This window comes from Triplophysa dalaica, chromosome 16 (genome assembly GCF_015846415.1).
Source record: "Triplophysa dalaica isolate WHDGS20190420 chromosome 16, ASM1584641v1, whole genome shotgun sequence".
NCBI classification, from domain to species: Eukaryota; Metazoa; Chordata; class Actinopteri; order Cypriniformes; family Nemacheilidae; genus Triplophysa; species Triplophysa dalaica.
Genome location: NC_079557.1, coordinates 2,745,208 through 2,769,433, shown reverse-complemented (window position 1 = coordinate 2,769,433; position 24,226 = coordinate 2,745,208). Strand labels below are relative to the sequence as shown.

The following is a 24,226-nucleotide window of genomic DNA, read 5'->3' as shown; positions in this document are numbered from 1 at the left end:
CTCATTGGGCCACTCAGGTGTCAATCTCCACGCCGGAACTAGGCTTGCAGAACCATCTGACTGTGGCGCAAAAATGGAGGATAACATTAAAGACCTCAGCCGACCTCAGATGTATTTATTTGGTAAGCTAAAATAAATCTATACATTGTATAATCATACATGTGCAGGGAAATATATTGTGCAATAATGTGAAGTTTCATGACGTGCATCTGATTGATTATTTTTGTACAATAAAGAGTGTTAGTGCTAATGGGGCTAGCATCATGCATTTATATATTACCTTTGTTTTTAGCCAAAAGACACACTGATTGTTACTATGAGTTCAATTATAATTATTATTATTATCATGATTATTATTGTGACAGGAGAACAAGACATTTTCTGTTTATTTTTGCTATAGTGTATTGTTGTGTGGTGTATTTCTGTAAGCAAGTTTTTTTACATGTTTATGTTGTGAGTGCATGAAAAAAAATATGGTAGTAATACATTAAATGGTATTTCTGTTTTCATGCAGGTTGCTCGTTGAAAGGAGATAAAAAAGAGCACAGAGTTGAGGTGGATGATGATGAGGCTGAACATCAGCTGTCACTCAAATCGGTGAGGAAGATTTCACCAATTCAGCATTAATACATCAGTTTTTCCTAGGACACTCATGGTATTCATATTTATGACATTTAAAAGTGGAAATCGCATTATCTATACTAGACTTGAAAAGTTATAAAGATAGTTCTTGGCTGGTTTTCTGTTATGGATAGTCGTGGTTATCTATATAACACTCATCAGAAATCTATTTGCTGTATCTATTAGGTCTAGCTCTTGTAACCTATCATAAGTGAAATCTTTATGCACTGACACTTTTTGTATGTGCCCCTAAGTAATGGAATAACATTGAACTATTTTTACTTGACGCTAATATTTATGTTTTGCTCCTGTAGCTCATTTGGTAGAGCGATGCGAACAATGCAAAGGTTGTGGGTTCAAGCCCAGGGAACATGCGCACATAAAATGAATGTATATTGGATAATGCGTTTACCAAATGCGTAAATGTGAATTTGCTAGAGACATTTATCCAAAGTGACTTCAAACAAGTGTTTTATATGAAAACATTATATATCATATTGTATATTCTTTGAGAACTAAACCCTGTGACCTTAGCATTGCTGGTGCTGGATGAGACACAGGAACAGTTGCTTTACTCTTTTCATCTGTGTTCGCAGGTATGTTTGGGTGCAGAAGCTGAGGACAAATTTCACATCGTGGAAATGGAGGGATTGACTTACGATGGCAAGACAACTAAAATTACTCTTGCTGTACTGAAACCGTCTGTTCTGCCTTGTGTAAGTGTGCAAGTCATGTGTTCCCGATAACCTTGTTTCTATGTTGCGGATGTTTTAAATATGTCCTTTTTTATTTTAAGCTCAAAATGTTTATTTTCCACATTCTGTTTTCATTCAGTACACATCTAACAAGACTTGTTAATGAAATTATTATTGGCAATGATTTTGCTAGTTAGTTTTGTACCGTGGAGTGATGCCTGTTTAAAGTTGATTTATGGAATTGAAAGAATGCGTCTAATAAAAATTCCAGCTGTGCCAAGGCTGGTCAAGTTGTGATTGACAGATTGTTTTTGGAAGGGGCAGGGTAATAGTTGCATCATCAGGACGGCAGGCACATACTCTCCATGACATTAGCGCGTGTTTGCCTCTGTTTTATATCATCCATGGAAAGTATTTCTAAAGAACCCTGGGAAGAATTTATGTTCAATGGCTCAGTACAACCATAATCTAGGGTTTACCACATTTATTTTTGTCTTCTGGTTGCTTTTGAGTATCACAGTGGGCGTAATATCAGAAAATGGAATTTTAATGGTGCGTTAGAAGGTTTACAACACGTCTTAACTTTGCGGTCATCGTCTTTAGAGGATAGTTGCTGTTTCATCCATATTTGCAAGACCTTAAAAACATTTTGGTCATGTCTCTATGGTCTTTCATTCAGTAATCCCAAAATTAGAACTCGCCCCAGGATATCTCGCTCAAGAAAAAAAGAGACGAGTGGTAATTGAACCTTAATTACAAGGATGTCTCGATTGCTCGGTAGACAATCGTCTCATCAGTCAGCGTTTGTGTTGAAACGGATAATCTGTGATGATTTCGGACGGGAGGGATTGCTCGCCATTCAGCGTAATTGCAACAGTTACATAGCTGTCATTTAAAGCATTAACCAGACCATTGCGCCCTCAGCTGTTTATATCTGGTTGCCATGGACGCAAGCGCTGTTGCCTGGCGCGCTGGAATGTTCATTCAGAACCTTTGGCTGCGGCTTGCACTTGCCGAGTTGCGCAATTGTGTTCTGACAGAGTTGATGTTTAGCTGTAGGCCTGTCTCAGATATACTGGCATGGTGCGATCGGGACGGATCCCAGTTGTGAAGTGTTTCTGGGAAATGAAAATCTCGTTCGCTGGATTAATTGCCGTAACCCAGTGAAACTGGAACATCATCAGACTGTGGTTTTTCGTGAGTCACGTATCGTCACGTTTTAACGTTGAGGCAAAATGTGCCTGACAAGGGAAAGTAACTTAATTTCTGTGTGTGTACTTTCAGCAGCCAAAATAGCAAAAAAAATATTTAAATGTTTTTTTTTTAACTTTTAATATCATATGTCAGTGAATTACTGTATGATGCACTAAAAAATGATGACTTGGATGGTGATGTTATTATTCCGTGTCAAATCAACCAAATTTTGGAATCGAAAGTGATTCTAATGATAAAGATGTTTCAATAGTGAAGAACGCATTAAATGCTATTAGGTTTTGAAAATGGGTACAATCCTACAACTAGCACATTGAGCTACAATGCGATTTCTTTATCTCTGGGATCATTGTACCATAAAGAGTCTTATAAAGGAAGATGCCTGTAGTCAAGTTTGTTAAGAACCAGATCATCCCTAGACACCATTGGTGTGTAATCCAACATGGATTGGTAAAGTCAACAGTGTCTACAAATAGAGACACCAAATCAAAAATTGTCTGACTTCAAGTCAGTTTGATTTTAAATTAATACTATGGAATAGTCTGTAAGTATTCAACCATGGCTTTCTTCATCATTGAAGCTTTTCTTTATCCAGGATAAACATGAAGAAAAACCATTAAAAAAATCTTGAAACAGAAAGAACCTGCAAGCGCAAATTATTGAAGAGATCAATGTCTGTGTATACTGTATAAAATCATGTGTATGTTCTCTCTAGTTGAGTCTTGGAGGGTTCGAGGTCACGCCTCCTGTGTCTTTCCGCCTGCAGTCAGGAGCGGGGCCGGTCCACATCAGCGGTCAACACTTCGTCAGTAAGTACCTTTTCTTTGCGTTTATCTGTGACCTGGAAACTTATTATGTATTAGAAACTATAAAAAAACTTTTATAAGAACTTTAAACACTCTCACAGTTCATGAAGACCGTTCCATAAGTGAACCCAGACAAGCAACTTTTTTCTCTTTTCTTGTCTGAGTAGAAATGTCTTGCTTTACCTAATGTCCATGGAAGTTTTCAGCTGACCGAAAGATCCCTGAACTCTCCATACAAACTCCAGTCCAAAATGAATCAAACTGGCAACATGTGACATCATCTGCCTTGATATAATCCCTTCCATATGTGTGCTCGAGTTCAGACGCTTTCCACATGTCCTTCGGACATTAAACAATCTCAGCGTCTTACACTGCAGGATAGATATGTCAAACCTGCGTTGGTTTTGTCATACAAACATGTTCGTGTTTAGTCCTTGACCCCGTTTGCATCGGGTATTAAGATAGGTTTCAGGTGAGCGGTGAATACAGGTGCGATCGGGGTTCAAAACGCTTTGTGATGGGATCACATATGGAGGTAGTCAAAATGGAATGTAAATGTTATTCTGTCCCGGCTGACTCGCTGTCAATCAACCTCCGCACTAAAACGTGGGTTTTAACTTTGCTGATGATGAAGCGAGTGATGTTTGTGCTCACGAAATAAGAGACCTCCCCAGAAATCCAAACAAAAGTGGTCACAAGACAAGCATTTTACTGGCAGGTGTAAACAACGATGCATCGCATCTGACCACCTGAAACGTATCTCAATACCAGGTGTTAACTATATCCTTGTGTTGTTTTGTGATGTTTGATCTGTGTGGTTTGTTCAGGCACAAAGGAATCGGATGATGAGGACGAGGAGGAAGAAAATAACACATCACCAGTGAAGAGACCGTCCAACATGACCCTCATGAAAGTGCCACAGGTGTCCAATCTCTCCTCTGACCTCAAACCTCAAACCTCAAACCACAAAACAAAACTATTCATTCAGACACAGTTAACATGTGAAGAGGTTTTAACCAGTCATAACATGTCATGTACATACGAGTTGGCTTGACTACTTATGGAAATAATTAAAATGCTAAATACTGCCGCTTTAAGTCTGATACTTTCTTACAATGCACAGACATGAATATCTTATTTTGAAACTTTCTTGAAATTCATGAGAAACGAATGCAGATTCAAATCATCTGGATATCCAGAACGTTTGATGAGAAACTGTAGAGTTCCCATGTTGACTTTTGTGGAATGGTGATAAAGAAACACAATGTTCAATACACACTTAATCCTCAAGATAAGTGTCAGGAACAAGCAACAGCTTGCCATCAGTGTGTCTGTTTGAAGAGTGGTGCTCTTAAAAATCATCCGAGAGTTTTTATTTGAACAGTAAGCCATAAGAGGAAATGCATTTCTGTGGTTTTATAACAGTAAAGGGATGTGGTTGTGATTTAAAATGGTAAAAAAAACACTTCAAATGTTCAGCCTTTTTGGATTTTTTATGATTAAAAAAATCAGTCATGTTTAAAAATCTAAATAAATAAAAAAAAAGGTTTCTTAAAGTTAGCGTTTGATTTAATGGTTATTTGTTAAATGCCATTTTCTTCCAGTAATTGTGTTCAGTCTTTTTTTCTAGAAGAAGAAGCTGAAAATGGACTCTGATGAAGATGAAGACTCGGACGAGGAGAGTGAGGAAGGCGAAGATGATGAAGATGAGGAAGATGATGACGACGAGTGAGCATGCAAATTTAGTTTCGCTTTCTAAATTTGTGCTGCAATATCAAATTTCCCTTCAAGATAATCAGAGCCAAAATTAATCACGATCAAAATATCAGGATGGTTCTATTGAAATGAAAAATAAGTGATGCTATCGGTTATAAAGTTTGTATTCTAAACTTGAAGAGTGATGCATACCTGTGTGTGTGTGTGTGTGTGTGTGTGTGTGTGTTTGTCTGTCTTTCTAGGGACAATGAGAAAGAAAAGGCAGCGGAAAAGACCCCCGTCAAAACGCCTCAAAAAGTGAGTCGTGAATGTAAAATAGCTTTTATCCGTCCAGACTGAACTGAAGGAGACTTCTGATTGGCCAGCAGGTGCCAGTCTCAGCCTGAGCGAGAGGAGAGAGAGGGGAGATTAACATCCCCCCTCCCAGACACACACACACATTTATCATGAACTCTTATTATCCTATCAACTTCCAGAACACTTGTTCATTCGACCTGTCTTTTCACCTAACGTACGTTCTGTCTCTCATGTTCATGTGTCATCTTCAGAACACCTCGTTTGATTTGTCTCTCCATCATGTCTGTTTGTTTGGAGCCTCACTTTCTCCTGTCTGGAGTATAATAATCATATTTGTCCTCTGCAGGCCAGACATTTAAACAGAAAGCGTGACTTCATCTCTCTAACCGTCACTTGCTCTTTCTCTACCTTGCTTCTCTTTGATGTGCCGAGACTGCGTGTCAAGGACTTTGTGTCATTCATGGGATTGTGAAGGTGGTGTGCCTGTGTTGTGTCTTTGTGTGTATGTCAATGTCATGTTGTGTATGTTCTAGTAATCTGATGAAAGCTACTAGAAATGTTTTTCATGATCCTAAAAGCCTATTGGACCTGGAGCTGAAAGTCTGCATGTTTAAAACAAGTTATGTGAAGAAAAAACATATACAGTATAAATATACATATGTTATTTAAAGAGGTTTTTGACGTGAATGACCTGGACCAAATAACTAGAATCTAAGAATAGATGTGAATTGCTTCACTGCTGTTTAAAATGCAGGTCAGGGTGAAACTTTAAGAATATGTTTGATCAAAGTTTGTTGATTTTGTAGCGTGCTGACTGCACATGTTATTTTTAATATAACTTATTTGATTACATTTCAAATATTTTATTCTGTAATCAAATATCTCCCTAAATTTTCTATATATATATATATATGCATAGTTTTGTCTGTGTGTGTGCTTGAAATCATGTTCCCGCGTATTGTGTCCTAGTGTTTGCAAGCTTTTGTGTGTGTTTAGACATCAAAGCGTCAGAGCTACATACCTGTTTTGTGATGACTAATTTCTGTCCTGAGGGGCAATGACAACCCCCCTCCATCTTCTGACCCCTCCATCCTGACTGCTTTCTTCCACACCACACATCTCAATCTCTCGTTTCCTTTGATGCGCTTTTTTCTTGTTTCATGCTTGTTTTGTATTTTTTTCTACAAAAATCACAAAAAGAAAAGAGAAAAGTATCTTGATGATATTTTCAAAAGAACGGATTGTATGATGGATTTAAGCTTTGACTTTAACAAACTTGTTTATTTGCCTCAATGACATTTTGGCAATGTATCAATATTACACACATACAGGGTTCATAAGGCTGTGCTTTTCTATAAATCACTGCTCTTTTTTTATTACAGCTTTCTGACAGGCAGACTAAAAACATTGGTGAATTGTATTGTGTTACATCGTCTTAGAATCACTGCGTTTGCAAAGATTATCTGCTGTCATGATCCTAACGCTGAGCATGATGGGGTTGACATGTGTTAAATATTCTCTGCTCAATTCTGTCACGGGCATAGGGATCATGATGTCTCTTTGTCTGTCTGTTTTTGCAGTCCACAGAGAAGAAGAGTCCAAATAAACAGAACGGCTCACCAAACAGGAAAGCAGCAAAATCAGGAAAATCTCAAGATCAGGTACCACAATTTTCTTTGGATAGGATACAAAGTAGTAAAATACACTTGTATGTCAAGGATAAACAAAAAAAGTTTAAATAAAAAACATTTCCATTGTGGTCCTTGATGTAATGCACAACTTCACTACTTGCTATGGTCACAGTTTACCTTGGTAAATTACAACAATACAAATTCACCAAACATCCATATACACATACATTCATATATCATTCTAATAACCAACTTTTAACTTTTGAACTAAAATTAACTGCATTTAAATTACTTTTGATGTTCACAGGCAACTTATTCCACTCTTTAGCACCTGAATATTCAAAAGATCTACGACCCTACATATTTTTAAAACAACATAATGTAATATCCATCAGACTCTGCCTAGTATTATAAGTATGTTTCTCATTTACCTGAGAGAAATAGGAACTAAAGTAAGTAGGAGCTCTTTTTTTCAATATCTTATGTACCATTGAAAGTTTAAGGTGTATTACTCGACTCTCAATAGGTAACCAATTAATGTGAGTGTAACCCATGGGGTTTCTGCCAATCTCATATAAATCTGAAGTACCTATAGAGTAGTATTGCATACTTTGTATCTTCGAAGAGTATTTAGTTTGATCACATTTATAAAAGATAAATACAGCTTTACGATTTTTTCTGAAAACATACGGCACGTGCGGGGGGGAGGGGTAGGCCAAACCAAAGCACGTGCACACCCATTGTCAACAAAACACAGATTTCAGTTTCACTCACCACATGTCCGGCATCTTTTAGCGCTGGGATGGCTCCATATATCAGTTTCAAACGATCACCAAATCCAGTGTTATATCCACTGTTTATATAACATTCATCACCCAAATGCAGTGAACAAACAAACACCTAATCTTAACTGGGAGAATTGTCCAATAAGGGACTAAGAAAAGTTGTTACGAAACAGTTTTATATGTTCGAAAAAACTTTCCGAAACCTGTACGACCGCTTGGGGAGTGTATCTAGCACAGAACTCGCCCGACTCGTATTTTGACAAGTTGCACATGTTAAGCATGAGAAGACACATTTAACGTTTGTAAAGAAGTCAGAATGCATTATACAGCGTTGCACGGCCGCTTTAACAGTGTCAAAAGCTTTTTGGAGACCTTAAAGAACCATTCCACACATTTTACCCTGATCAATCTGCTTCGTATGAAATCTGTCAAATAAATCCACTACTTGGAGAAAAGAGAGCTTAGTCCAGGCGTCATCAACTGATGATCTATTAAGAATATTATTCATATTAACTCTAAAGACGTTCTTTAAAAACATCAATGCTATAATGTTTTATTAATCTTGTCCGTATTGTTTTATGCTCATTAGATTTTGATTTAATATGTTTCCTCATACAAAAAAAATCATACTGTGATCACTAATTCCATAATCTATTACCCATTTCTGGGCAATTTACTTCTTGTCAGACACCAAGATAAGATCTATAGTACTTTCCCAACCCTTGCAAACTTGTGGATTTGTTAATATTTTCAATCAAATGGAAAGACTTACATACTTTGACATAGGATTGTGTTCATCCAGATTTACACCTCAGGTGAGGCATGGCTAGATGCAGACCTGATGATTATTTATAATGCAAGAAGAAAATTGACATCAGATCAGAGCTAAAAAAATATATTTTCTGACCCACATTCTGGCTGGATAATGTTTGGGTGTCGATTTGACTTCAGCATTCACATTGCACCTCCACTAAGCGCTTCTTAAACCTCTTTGCATTTGCATACTATATATCATATATCATATACTCATATGGTCTAGCTAGGTTTGGGTTGAAGCCTTCTGGAGTTCAGGTTTTGATATTCAGTCCAGATCTCATTCTTCAAATGCCGTTCCTACCAAAAGTCTACCAGAGCTAATTCTTACCAAACATGCAGGTGCAGTGGCGGTGTCTCAGAGAAACCCGAAGGATAATGAGCCAGTCTGTCTTTGTTTACGATCAGCCAACAATGTCAAAAGCAAAATGTGAGTTAGACCAGCAGTACCCCGAAGATAAATGTGTATAACAGCGTTCTAAAGTCCAGCTGTGATTAGCTGAAAACCGCCCAATCTTAGGAGGACGCTACGGTCCCAAATCCACAAAGCCATTATTTCTGTATCTTTTATTTTTTCAAGTGAGGGCCTTTAATACGCATTTAACAGTCGAGGGTATTAGAGCAAACATCCTCGCATTCAAAGGTTTTCTTTCAGGTCATGGAAAAGGGCCATCATTTTTCCCATGCACGCACTCTTAACTAGCTGCCGGTGGCAACAATCCCAAAATGTCCAATTTGAAGGGTCATTTGTGGTCCTTTTTAAAATAACAAACTACTCTCATAGCTACGGCCTTCTGGCAGGGCGTCCACTGCCGGGAATCTATAAAGCCTTCACCAGACTTTCTTCTAATCACATATTTTCCCCTCGGACCGGCGCTCATGAAATCGTGTGGGGTGGAACCGTCTTTTGATGTCTTTCTTTTTTTTCACTGCTGCAGTTGTGGTGCTGTATCAGAAAGAGAGAAGCGAGAACGTAAACATAAAGTTTTGAGGTCTGGAAATAAAAAGAAAATTAATTTTCTTCATTAATGAAACGATTTATATTGTGTTGAGGGTATAAACCTTACCAGTGAGTTTTAAGATTAAGCAATTGTTTATTCTTTTGTGAAAGCTTTATGAAGTAAATTGTGTTTAATTGCCGAATTCCTTGAGAGATCAGAGAAGACGCTGTTTCCATGGAGACAAGAATCGCTGCCAGAGTTATGTTGTGACTTCCCACTTTCTAGGGACAGTATGTAACCGTGTATAGGACACTTCACAAGATGTAAACAGTGTTAAGAAATGAAACCAGAAGTGTTTCTGGAGCAATGCAAATAATTGAAAGATATTTTTTTACATTTTGATTCGGTTATTCATTCTCTGTCTATTTTGTTCAAACGTTTCTGAAGTGTTAAAAAACTGAAACAGGAAGTTCTTCTGGACCAGCTTTGTTTCTGTCTTCCGAAGTGTTCTGGATACTTCATATACACAACTGTTCACATCTCGAGGGTCACTTATAAACTAAGTTGTAATTAAGAATATGCAGAGTTTTTTTTATTAGCATTTATTAGTTTTATATAAATACATCAATGTATATCAATATTTGATGTATTACCATGAGATGCTTTTTTTATTTTAGCTCACATTTATTCTGGTTTTTATTGCCTGATTTTTTTACATTAAGTAAGTCATCCATTTTGGGTCCAACCATAGGTTGAAAAGAACCTGTTTTTAGCGCTAAAGCATATGCTTTCAGATCAAATGTTTTTAAGATAACATTTTTTGTGAAGATTGAAAATACAATATATGAAAGTTGAATGCAGTTAATTGTTTAATGTGCTCTGTCTTTTTAAATCAAAAAGTCACATGAATTTCTTCATGTAATGTGCAGTTAAAATACACATATTGACCATTTTCTTTTATTTGAATCATCTGAACTCAGATGTTTGTTAAAGAATGAACGCAGTGAACTATTGTGTTTAAGGAATTATCATGTTTACAGTTGCGAAAAAATCAAGAAACCATTCCAAGATTTCCAAAAGTTCAACAAAATCAAGCCGGACATTAAGTAACCCTTAAGCAAAGACTTATTTATAAAAAAATCATTTTGAACTTTTCCTAAATTAATATGACTGTATTGCTTAAACGTGAATATGAACTTGTCTACTTTACAGTATTCAAGGTCTCACAAAAAAATGTAAGAGCTTCTTTTCTGTTATTTTCACCTGTTTCTCTAGTTTTCTACAAATAAATGCCAAAAGAAAATATATTTTTTTGAAATTTGGGAGGAACAATGTCAGTAGTTAACAGGAAGAAACAAAAATGACCATTTAACCTAAACGCATACCTATAAAAAGTAAATTCAGAAAAACGAAAAGTAAATTTGAAAGGGTCTGCAGCTGTATATGTCAATCAGGCTTTTCCTGTCAAACATCCCAAAGCAATTACCTGAAAGAGGCAGGTCGGAATAAGACAGGTGACAGACAAAAGCGAGAATAAACTTTCCCCACTTATGTAAATGTGTCTGGCCTCTCACCCTCGAAACACACCCCCTCGGGACGGATTTAAACCATTCGACCTAAGGTTTTGGTATTCAACCCGGACCACCTTTAACACAAGCACCCTCACTCCCCTTCGTGACGTCTCGACGCGTTTCTTATTGCTCCTGCATTCGGTTCACTTAACCTAACAATGTAAGACGGGGTAAGCATGTCATTACCTTCTTAGATGGCTGTCGTGAGGAGTGCTAATCACCTAGTGTATGAAACAGCCAGGGGGGATATGTGTGTGTGTGCACATTCGCCTAATGCCAAAATGGCCACGTTCAGATGCAAGACGGCGGTTGTTAAAAACACGATGAGATCAGACATTCAATCTTTCAGAGACCAGACAAACTTTTCAAAACCGGCACTTTTTTACACTTCTGCTTCCGGTTGGCCACACATCATTCTGACAAACACACACGCACACACACACCTCGTTTCCGGTGGCCACTCCCCTGCCATTAGAAATCATTAGGGCTTGGTGTCCCTGCAGGCCACGAGGAGAGCGGAAACCGTGTGCTCTGTTATTAAAGTGTGGCAGACGATGCGTTGCTTAACTTTGCATTCTCACATATATGAGCTATTAAACCAGCGCTGCACATCTGAATGAGTCCAAGAAGAGAATTGCATTCCTGCATTTCACACAGAACGCGTGGAATGCTATTCGAGACTGCATGTGCACGCAGAAACATGTTTACACAATAGTTTGGGATATAAGATGTGATTTGGGAATAGCACGGCCGCTTTTTTTCTTTGAGTTATGTCTCGGTTAAAAGGCAAATTTCGTAGCTGACGAACGTTCTTTGAGCACGCATATTCCACTTTAACCTCACTTATGATTTCATATTTACCTTTAACCTTGTGTAAATACAGCAATGTTTTTATTAACACTCGGGCAAATGTTGTTGTTGATGGAGATGGGGATGCTGAAGATGTTGATGATGATGCTGATGCTAAAACCCAAACTGCGATACGTGGGGACCAAATGATGACTGGGTCTTTTATTATTTTTGCAAGTTCGTTATCCAAATTTTGTTAAATCATCATTGTACACACAATGCTCATGCAGTTTTAAAATATATAACAAATAGAATTGTAGCAATTACAATATGGGTTTGTGTGCCAGAAGGAACTATAAAAGACAGATCCTGTTATGTAATCTTCATCCTAACATGAGAACTTTATTACTAGTAGTAGAGCTAAAAACATTAACATCCCATATTGTCAAAGGTCATGAAAGAGTTGAATTGATGTTCTCAATCACCCCGTAGAGTCAGCGAGGACATACTGAGGTCTGCGTGTGTTTGTGTGTATGGAGGACAGCTGATTACATCAAATGCTAGCGTGCTAATGATTAAGTGCCGTCCCTTGGCATCTGTAATCAGTGTCTGGCGTAGATTAAAAAGCTCGCTCCGCTCTCTGTCTGTCAGCTGTCTCAACTCTACAGCTGTCCTTTCCCAACAAAAAAGACAAAAACGCCCTGCGATATAATGGCTCCACCACACCGGGCCTCGCTGGCCTTCTGCCAGTCATGTGTGTGTGTACTTGTGTGTTGTGAACGCACTTGTCCTTTAATCTGATACCTTTTGATCTATCGCATGCTCGTCAATCGCTACAGAGGAAAAGAGGATTATTTATTTTGTTCTGAGAAAGAAAGACTGGAAGACGCTGCTTAATTGGCGAAGCGTTGTGATAGCATGAAACGTTCAGGGGTTCGATTCTCATGGACGCATTCTCATTTAAAAAGTGTGTTGGGTTGCTCGGTTTACCAGTCCTACGGTAGCATTGCGACGCTAAAGCTTCAAAATACCCGCGATGGCGCTTTATTTTTTAAAAGGTAGGATCGTAGAGCAGTAAGTAATGTTGCAAATTAACATATTTTTGAACACTTTTCTTTTTGCGGATTTCCCTCCTAAATGAATCCGTGTTTTGATGCGACTCGGATGAGATAATGACTCGGTGAGTCATTCATTAATACACTTAAATAAATCAGCCGTTTCAGTAAAAAAAATTGCCGCCACCTACTGGCCGTTTTAGTTTCACATTAAGTCTCAAATTAAGCCGAAATTTTCCCTATATAAACATTGCTGTTTGTCGCACATGCGTAAAATTATCTTGGGTACTTTAGTATTTACTACAGTATACTTTACCAAAATTCCTAGACACTTGTGTTTTTGCGTCTTACCGAAGTAAACATTAAACTATACTACTATATTTCAGCTTTCCTGTAGCTCGGTAGTATGAGCATTGCGTTAACAACGCAAGGTTGTGGGTTCGATCCCAGGGGATTGCAAATACATATATATAAATGTATACGATATTGCAATGTAAGTCGCTTTGGATAAAAGCGTCTGCCAAATGCATAAATGTAAATGTGTTTGCTATATTTTGCTTATAATTACAGTTAATACTACAAAATATTTTAGTGTACATTAAATAAGTGTGGTAAAAATGATGCTTTTCCACTGCATACTATGGTACGGCGCGGTACAGCTCACTTTTGAGCTACGGTAACCGTACCGTACCGTTATCAATATGTGACGTGTTTACACACAGATCACTGATTGGCCAGAGAGAATCTTTACCAGCGTCATTGGATGTGCAACAGAAGAATACACATTTGAATGTGTAATATAGGCAATTCGTTAAATGCCTCGCGACTGTAATATAGAGATTGAGACCCTTAACGCAATGCTAAATGCAAGATTAGTTTTCCCTCGTGCGCCGTCGAGCAAACCAAATGATCGTTATCTGCTCTCTGCTTTAAGTATTTTGTTTTGCTCCCATCCGCCATCGAAATGCTCCATTACTCCTGTGTTGTGCGTTTGTTTGTGTCGCGATTATGAGGACGCTACAGCAGAAGAGGCCGAGCAACTGTGAGGATACGTTTATAATCTATTATAGTTATAATCCACTTACTTAATTGGCGGGACTAAACTGCAGTGGAAAAGCAAACTGAGCCGAGACGAATCGTTCTAAACCTGACGGTACCATCCAGTGGAAAAGCGCCATACAGTACAAAAATGTTTTCATCAAGATCTGCGTATTTAGGAAATGTTGGTTTAATTTGTAGGTTTAAATTTTGAAAACTGAGCAGCATTATTATACCACTTGATATCATGATACTTAAGTTAGTTTAGTATTGATGGTACCATGACAACCCCAATGTATTCTATGTATAGTTTGAATGCGCTTCAGGTAAAAGCGCCTGATGAATGTATAAAAATAAATGTAAAAGATCTTTATTTTTGATCCACTTTACTGGCAGTCAAGTTTTATTCCTGTTCTTTTTTTATTTATTTATTTAGTATTATTAATTGATTGCTTTGTTAATTATTGCACGGTCTTTAAGAAATGTGAATTCTTTATTTTGCCGTGGCATTGAAAAGCAGACGGTGAAGTTTGTATATAAAGCCAATAGAAAAAACGTTGAGGATCTGGACATAGTTAACCATGCTTTTGTTGTGCTCATTTAGGCTGGTTGGTGTGACCGGCGTGCAACGCTAGAAATTTGTCGACCAGCAGAGACATCTCGGTTACGTACAACAGAGAAGCAAGTTCATCAAAGTTCTGCTCATTTATAAAAAAATAGTCACCCTTACATCATGTGTTTTATTGATCATTATAAATCAAACATTAGTAGCAAATAATGATGACTTAATGGATTATGCACTTGAACCATGATGTAAATTTACTCAAACTATGATATGGCAACTAAAAGCATGTTAGATGCAAAGCACACTCTTACATTTTTGCATTTAGGAGACGCTTTCACATGCATTCTTTGTCCTATTTCTTTCCTCTCTTGCTGTGAAAAACATGACTTTGTCCAGCAATGTAACCCTACAATCATTGCGGATTCCTGGCTGGGCTGCGTGCACGGACAGGCCAGCGTGTGCGTGTGTGTGTGCGCGTTTACATCAGCGTGCAACAGAGGGACAGTATATCTCCGACACATCAAAGTCACACACACCTGTGCCCAATGAGCATGCACACAAACACAGACACACATGCTCTCATAGTGGGTGGACACCAGATTCTTTGGTGAAGTTGTAATATTACAGACATTTACCCCCGCAATCTCTCTGACCCTCTTTATGTGACCAAACTTCAGCAGCCACATAAAACATTTTCCTCGCAGCGCGCCAACAAAATCTGTTTCCCTCCAACTTTGAGGCGTTTAGCTGGTGCTATAAGCGCGGTTGATATGACAGTAACAAAGATCACAGCGTGAATTGTTTGCAGATGGCAGTGTGTGGATGATCAAGTGTTAAGAAAGCCATAGTTTGAACGTTTTCAAGTACATTTTGCTTCGATGTTCTAGTTTACTAGTGCTGCTGATGTGTTGGGTTGTTTGATATTCCTTGACACGTTTACTGTAATCTCTTCAATCTCAGTGTTTAGGAGTGTTACTTTTAAGTATTACTTTGTGTTTCTCTTTCTCTTCCTGAACAGAGACGTTGTTCTTTCCTTGCAGGTGTTTTTTTAATTCATCAGGATTTTTGTTTTGTTTTGATGTTTGTTCCCCAACAGTGTTTGCATACAGTGACTGTAGTACTTTATTGATGTTGCATTGCTGGATTGAATTAAACTACATTTAAAGGGTTGGAGAGTTTTTCACAAAAGTATATTGTTAAGTTGATGAAAAGAAGGCGTTGAGGTCATCCGATCGAGAAGGTTAATAAAAAACCTGCATTTGACTTTTCATCAGGGAATTGAACCCATGACCTTGGTGTTCTCTGCCAATGCCTCTTTTTAATGGTTCTGGGTTTCTCAGCAGTGGAAGTCGTCATAGTTGAGTAAACTGAATGGGAGACTAGCAGAGATCTATTTTGCATTCTTATTTGCTCAAATTGAGAAAATAAAGAACTATGTTCCAAGTAATTGGGAGGAGGCGGGAACCGGTGAACGTTAAATCCACTTTTAATAAAATAAACAAACAACCAAACGAAGGGCCGGCAGCTCCCTAAGGGTCGACTGCCGGCCACACAAACATAATAAAACATAACATAAAATCCAGGTCTTGCCCTCTCTCGTCGTACACTCCTGTCGCTCATCCTTTTACGCTTCCCATCTGCTCCGTGAGAGATGCGAGACCGGTGTGAGGCGCAGCTGACACTCATTAACACTCGCATCACCGGCCTCGCATCGTTCCCTCACGGCTCTCGTCCCGCCTCGCTCGTTGCACCCCTGTTGAAAAAACTGCATATTCTGGGTTAGGGATGTTTTGATGCTGGTTTGACAAGTTAAAACCAGCATATGACCAGCTTAAACCAGCACAAACCAGCAAACCAGTATCAAAACATACCATGCCAGCATATGATGGTTTTTTCAACAGGGACTCAACGATAGTGTTTTCACTACTTTCAACATAATGAAAGAAATAGAGAGAGTCTAAAGAAGGCAGTCAAAAGAGACAATGATATCAAATTTACCATGACTTCCATAGACGCTGTATAAGAATCACTCTCGCGTTATCGTTCACTATTTTTTTTGTAATTCTACGCAAAGGTAATATAACACAAAGTATAGGGCTATAAACGCACATCATTTTTTTTTAGAGAGTATAAAAAACTTTGATGGATTTACGCTGCTGATGACCGTTGAATGTGTCATCACAGTCTTGCGAAAAAGGTCCATTGAGCTATTCGCAAAAAACCCTGAATAGATCATAAATCTGAAATGTTACAATAGTTATCTCATTCATTTATCAAGCATGTGATTTTCCTCATTCGCAGACACCCCAGAAGGCAAAAGACAAGTCTGCAGCAGGGCCTTCTGGGAAATCTCCAACAACCCTGAATCTGAGCGAGGTGAAAAGCAAACTAGCATCTGCAGCTAAAGAGGTTTGTGTAAAATGCAAATATCGTCTTCTGTGTTGCGGTGCATCCCTCTGCTAACTGTGTTTCTGTGTCTGCGTTTCTCTTGTAATCACACACATGCGGTTGCTTTAGCCGAAGCCCTGACATACAAACAAATGCACTCAAACACACACGTGACATGTATTAAACACAAGCAGGCCGGTTCAGCAGACCGTGGGGTGGTCAGATATTAATGAGGTGTCTTAGTAACAAGGCTCTGGCCGGAGGGGGAATGACCACCCGTATGACATCACCATGTGCCGGGATTAACCGGCCTTCCTGAGCCCACCTGCACACTTCCTCAATCAACTTAAACACGCGGATTCACTCGCCGCCCCCTGACCACCAACTACACATGGAGACCACCCCGTCTCTATCTTCATCATCATCCTCTTCCTTTTCTCCATTAGAGATGATCTTTGTGCCTGTGTCATGGCATCGGCATGTTTTTACAACGCTGTAGAGCTTCACTGTATGCCAAACAAAATGCATGTGACCGCACACCATGACAACGGAATCAGACAGGGATGAGATGTTTTGATTATTGAGAAAATGTGACAACTTGCTAAATAACGAATTATGCAATGTGCAACATGATAATAAAACTAGTGAAATTAGAAGATTCCTCTGCAATCTGCTATCGACCTAAACTTTTGATTCTACACAAATCATTAATTTATTGCACACCGATATTTACACATTTGCGATAATTTGATCATTTCTATATACTGTATCTTGCAGTTCTACTGATGAGTCAAAATGATTGTATATGGTGCTGATAAGGGTTGCATCAACTAATCGATAAAATCGACAATAATCGATAATAAAAAGAGTGGTCAACAAATTTCATTATTGACCAATTAGTCTGTGATGTCACTTGTGTGCTGCGCAGTTATAAATTAAGATCGTCTTCTTCCCTTTTAAAATGATCGTTTTAGACGTGACTCTCCGTGTGGCACAAGTTGCGCAATTAAAGATTATATTTGAAAACACAATTTGTGGTGTTTGCACTTTGCAAAGTACATAATAGACTAAATACCCTGAATTGGGGGTTTATTTAGTTCATAGGTGGGAATCAACTAAGTAGATTTACTTAAGGACTGTACTTTAGTAAAAAAAAAAAAAATTCTGGATACTTTTTTCTGTACTTCACTACATTTGAATGACAAATATCTCATTTTTCATGCCACAAAAAAAATATTTGGCCGACCCTCCCACTAACCCACAGACTATTGTCAGACTGATTTCGTTATTATAAGCAAAAGATCCAATTAAACTATTTTAATCGATTAGTCGAAAAAGAATCCGACCAACTAATCGATTAACAAAATAATCGTTAGTTGCAGCCCTAGTGGTAGTTGACCACATGCACAGATTCTGCACGTAAACGTGGAGTTGAAAAATGCCTGTAATATGCCTGTAAGACACTGCTGGGCTTCTTCAAAACTCTAAAAACAAGAGACCAACCGATGAGTAAGTTGTGTTGTAACATCTAGTTTGTAACTGTAAGGACTCAGCGGATAGATTGTGTTGAGCAGATCCGATGATTTGTGTCCGTGTGATTTCATTCGGTCTGCTGTAGATAAGGCGAACTGGAATTACTGTAAAGGCCACGAAAAATATGCCTTCACTGAAGTGCGTCCAACGCCGAACGACTCACCCTGTTCATCAGCACAGCAGAGCTCTGGCTCGCGCTCAGAATGATCTCAACACTTAGCAGACAGACACGAGCGATGAAAAAGAGCCATTTCATTTCTTCACAAATATGTTATGCTCCACAGGGGAGGCCGCTTCCAAAAACGGAACAGAAGTTCGAGAACTACGCTAAAAGCTCGTTCAAGATCACAGATAAACAAGTGAGTATCGTAAAGCACTCTCTGACTCTGGCTAGCTTATGTCTTCCATGCGTAAACTTGTGTACAGCCCTGAAGAATACATCACAGCTTTGATTACATTTTACATCATATGTCTGCTGTACAATGTACATTTTATCGTACACGTTAGCTTTACAATCTACGATTTACATGTCAGCTTTACGGTTTACATTTTACATGACATGTCAACTTTACAAACTGTAAGGCAGCTTTATAGGGACTAACATTTTAAGGTCACGCTGACCAGTTTATCCCAGTAAAATCCATTGATGCTGTTTCTTCACCAATGAGACAAGAGAAAAGCACTAAATCTTGTTTTAGCACAACTTGGCAACCTTTTGTGAAATTGAGTTTTCGTATCAAGAAACATCTGTGTGTGTAATTGTATAGAGAAGATTCAATGCTTTGTGTCTTGTATTTTAGCGGGCTGTTTGGGGGTGACATACTGCGATTTTCTCGGCCTGTCTTTTTTATCAGTGTATGAAATATGTACTCAATGACCTCTTGGCGCTAAAAAAACAAAACAAACGGGAGGGATCTGTCAGGACCGACATGTCTGGCTGTAATTTAAATGCCTCGTTTGCTCATTCCTCTATCTTCGTCTCTTTTAGTCTTAGTTTTTCTTATGTGTCAAGATGGGTGTCGACCTGAATTATTGAAGTAGTGTAAACCAGCCCTTACGAATAATGGCGATTGGGTCAAAACTCAAAAGAGAAAAATATCTCTTCACTAAAGCTTACTGTCATCTCTGTTGAGGAGTTATGAGCGAGAATGTGTAAACATCAGCAGAACCAAAAAATGAAAGACAATTTTCCACAAGATTCTCTCTTATTTTATCTGAACGTGTAGCTCTTATAAGCCTGCTTATTATTTAATTATTTATTAAATCTATAAAATTTGCTGGCAATGGAGTAAAAATGTAATAAATATTTTAGCAAGCATTTTGTCTGCGGTGATTGTAAACTGTTAACATTATTCCAGCATTGGTAAACACAACTGAGGACGGATTCACAAAACATTCTTAAGAAGAAAATTCTTCTTAACCGCCATGTTTTTTCTTAAATTCTAATTTCAGAAAAAGTTAGGAATGTTTTGTATTCCCGAAAAACTTTTTAAGACAGTTTTTTTTTTACAAAGATGGCGTTTTATTCTATTGAAAAAAATGAAGATGTTGTTGAATATTTGAGAAATTCTCTAGAAGGAACATTCTTACGATCTTCCTGTTATTTATTTTAAGAACGATTTTATAGTCGTAACCGATCCTTGGGTTTCTACAACAAGTTTCTGTTGCATAATATGTAAAGTATGTGCTGTTATATAATTTTATTGTCCCTTGGAGCTGACATATGTGTCTTTATTAATATTAACCAGACACAGTTTAACACCTAATGTAAGATTGTAACATTTGAACAGCAGAAAAGAAAATACTGTATGAATCCTCTCTGAGTACTTGGTTATATTATCCGTTTAACCTAGCCAATATATTAAAAATTTTGATTTGATGATGTTTATTTATAGTTAAATAATATTGATAATATATTTGATAAAAGCAATAATAATGTAATAATACGTTATTAAATAACTATTAAATCATACAGTTTTTTTGTTTTCTGTATGATGAAAGAAAAATATGCTATACATGCGTTAACATGCAGATGCTTGCAACCAGGTGTAAATGCCCTCCGAAACGTTTTCAAACTAATTAAAATCTGACCAAATCACTTGACAAACTGGACAAGTGTAATTCATCTGGTTGTCATGACCCGTGGTTTCCATACCATCTTTTAGACGTGATGTAAAATTATGAATGTAAAATACAAAGAAGTAATAAATAATGTTTATATTGTTAAAAACATTTATATGTTATTTGAGATTTTCTCCATTGCCCAAAACGCTGCAGGTTCTTGAAAATGTGATCATATGTGGATGCAGGTGCTGTTGTTGATCTATTCGTTATGCTGCTGTTTGCATATTAAAATAAAACTGTGAAAAAAAGTTTGGATTTTTAACGTCTCAAAGACATCTGTCAACCATAGCTGTGTCTCATTTCGAAGTGTGGATGGATGTCTGGATGTCGCATAGGAATGTGAATGCGGGCCAAAAACGGGACCTCCGGAGGACGCAGCCTTCGAAATGAGATGCGGCATGCATTTTTATTTTATTATAATTTAATATTAAAATCTTATAGTTTAACGGTTAATCTTCAGATATAGAGCGTCGGTTCGGGAAATTAAATGAAATGAGTATCCCTACTGGGTACCTTGTGTCTGTTATGCGTGTACAGGCACATTTTACTGTATGTTTTGGATAAATTCTTTCAAATTTGGCTTTAAACTATCCAAACACACTTCCACAGACTTACTTTAAAAAAAAAAGCTACTGATAATATGAGGGATGGTAACAGACAGCACAACAGCTCTGTAGGATCTGAAGAGCGTGCATGTTTATCCGAGTTCACATAAGAAAGTGCCGCATAACTTTGTGTGTTGTTGTTGGTAATCGTGACATTTCAAGCAGGTGTTCTCTCACGTGTCGAATGCCTGTGTGTTTTCGAGTCAAAGCAGCACAGCAGGCGAAGACGTGCAAGACATCTTTGTCAAAGCGAGGCGCTAGTCATACCCTCTGGTATGTACACCGACTGCCCCCCTCTCCTCCGAGCTCGGCGCTGTAGTTATACCCCAGACGCGCCGCTAATGTGAAGCTTTCCGTCCAAACTGACTCACACGCCTCTAATTATTAAGCATCCAAATGAGTCGCTACATCAGAGAAACTCTGTTCCAGCCTCAGCAACTGAGCCTTCTCACCCCCTCCTCCTCTCTCCTCATTTGTTTTCTTGCAGGTGATCAAAGACCTTTGGAACTTTGTGCAATCACTGAAAAAGTAATGGCCGCTGTGTGCAGAAGTCTGAGGTCGGCCGGTCGACTGCTTCAGTTGTGATCCTGCACCCGTCCCATCTGAAAATCATCCGCCCGCTCCGCTCTGATGCTCTCGCTGCAGAGCTTATGGAGATTTCATGGTTCAAGTTTTATCTTTGTTCCGTTTTAACAGTGAACGCAGATTTATTTCTGTTTCTTTTAGAAGAACATTATTGAAATGTTTTTGTAAGGATTAACGTTTTAAAGTCACGTTTAAGGGTGAATCTCACAGACGTTGTCCACATCTTTTGCTTTATCTCTAATTAAAAGAAAGAAGAGTAGTTAAGCTTAAAAACTTAGTAAAACTTTTGTTTTATAAGATGTCAAGTGTTGTATAAATATATAAGGGTATATTTGTCAATTTATGTCAAATTTGAACTAATGTAATAAAAATATCCAAAACATTTCAGTAATTTTAGAGGGAAATTACGCTTCATTATGATGAAAATTATGTCACGAATGCAAAAAAATCAATGGTCTTGAATTTATGATTTGCGAATTGTGACTTTTTGTGAGATTCACCTTTAAATACTTAAAACAATAAAAAAGTAACTTAAATAATTAAGTTTATTATGCTTTGTTTGGGGGTCCCTTTCAATACGCGCAACGCTTGAAATGTTCTCGTGTATGTGTGTAAAAAGAAAAACACACATCCCGCCCAAAACTGACCTCTTTTACATTTTAAACCGCAGAAATCACTTTCTATGATTATACAAAAATCTGAATACTTCCCTTGCTTTATGCGTAAAGCTGACATTAATGAAGTTTAATGCTAAAGATCCATCCAATTACAAGAATTCTGAGTTCCTCCAGCATTCGGTGTAGTCCTCTGGTTTCTGCCATGCTACGATCCATATGGCCTTTATCATAAACAAACTGTAAGCTTGAATGCATTTAAGCTTTGCCCTCATCTTAAGTGCTATAGACGCTCACATAAACGTTTGCTCGAGAGCCTCAGAAGTTTATACCTCGATTGTTAGTCCTTAAGGTCCATAAATGACAACAAAACAGTTTAGTTTATAGAATGAAGCTAACGTTTTAGTGGTTTTATTTTCGTACAAAGCAGTTTTATTATGTTAGTGTTTACCCCTGTGTAGTTTATTTTCGTGAGCTGTCTGTCCTCAAGCAGTTTTTTCGTTGACGCATGTTGTGTTCCTTTAATACAAGTAAAGTTCGTACAGATGTGATTTTTACACCTCGTCTGTGCTGCACGCGAGCGTCACGTCGCAACAAAACTAGATCAACCTTACTATCATCAACACTGCAAATGCACAGTTTTACATACAGTGTAGTTCACTGTGTATTAAAGGAACATTTTAGTTTTGTTGCATCGTGGCACTCTTATGCAGTCCAGATGAGGTGTCTTGCTTCAGATGGAAATGGAGATAAATCAGGTTTAGTTCAATTATCAAGGAATATACTGTCTAACCAGATTTTTTGTTGTATTCTGTATCATTGTGAAGTTGATTGTACTTTGTAAACAAACCAAGTACACAAGCAACTGGGTTTAGTGATTCTCTGAAAAGTAATAAATTGTTCTTTCTTTGTTTTCTTAATATCGTCGTTTCCCAAATGCTTTTGTGAAACAAAGCCCCTCCCACACACACTTTAGCTCACTTTTATTGGCTACAGGGTTTTGACAGACAACTGTGTACGTTTACAATGGAGTACAAGCGTACTAAGTATAACAGTATGTACTATGTAATGCCTACTGATTTAATAAGATGCAAAGTACAGAACATGCCGCAGAGAAGCAGTGTGACTATTTCACATATTTTGGACGTAAAGAAAATTTGCATACTGTCTAAAGAGTACATCATATGGAATAGAAACAGGCTTTCAAGGCACAAGTAGTCATGTTTGTCCACAATGATAATACCACATCTCTACACAATCTTAGACAATAGGAAAATATTTGATGTTTGATGATGTGTGCAGTTATGTGGGATTTTACTTTGGATCAAAAGCGCAGAAGTAGAAATAAAGCTTCCTACAAGATGTGTTCTTGCTTTATAGCATCTTGTCTGGCTTGGAATCCGTGCACATCCAAAACCGCTGGTGCAAATCCGAAATGTGAATCTTATTCTCTGTGGAAATTTCTGCATTTTCAGAGAAAGGATTACGACACGCCGCTTCTCCTTCAAGGTGTTCCCTTCATTGATGTGTTTAAAAAGCAACATGTCAACCTTGGAGCAAGGAAAAAGAGATCAAATCCATGGAGAGTATGAAGGTGTAAAATCAATATCGATGTAGATGTAAAATAATCTGGATTTGGGTCAATCTGATGAGTTCATATTGAGATCTTTGCATACTTAAACCTTAAGCCTTAAACTTAGATTGTGTTGATCTCTTCTGATGTTCAGGAGAATAAATTGAGACGTTAAACCATCTCATCTATGATTTTTTCATTCTTATGGGAAGTCTGTCCCAGTTTACTTACTAGCCCCTTACTTATTTTGTATTATTTTGAGACCCCTG

General features: G+C 37.9%; 1 protein-coding gene across 1 annotated transcript; it reads left to right on the top strand.

Moving 5' to 3' along the window:
* Positions 1–40: 40 nt before the first annotated feature.
* Positions 41–23,304, top strand: npm1b (nucleophosmin 1b). The gene is made up of 11 exons (XM_056769336.1): positions 41–122; positions 515–597; positions 1,218–1,337; positions 3,244–3,337; positions 4,162–4,256; positions 4,965–5,062; positions 5,293–5,347; positions 6,928–7,008; positions 16,837–16,944; positions 18,741–18,815; positions 21,673–23,304. The coding sequence occupies exons 1-11, from the start codon at positions 74–76 to the stop codon at positions 21,715–21,717; spliced, it is 903 nt and encodes a 300-aa protein (XP_056625314.1). The 5' UTR covers positions 41–73; the 3' UTR covers positions 21,718–23,304.
* The last annotated feature ends 922 nt before the right edge of the window (positions 23,305–24,226 follow it).

Excerpts from the sequence above, each read along its gene's own strand:
- npm1b (XM_056769336.1), top strand. The coding sequence starts at position 74 with ATGGAGGATAACATTAAAGACCTCAGCCGACCTCAGATGTATTTATTT. Across the intron at positions 598-1,217 it reads ATCAGCTGTCACTCAAATCG|GTATGTTTGGGTGCAGAAGC; the intron begins GTGAGGAAGATT and ends CTGTGTTCGCAG. Across the intron at positions 4,257-4,964 it reads CCCTCATGAAAGTGCCACAG|AAGAAGAAGCTGAAAATGGA; the intron begins GTGTCCAATCTC and ends CTTTTTTTCTAG.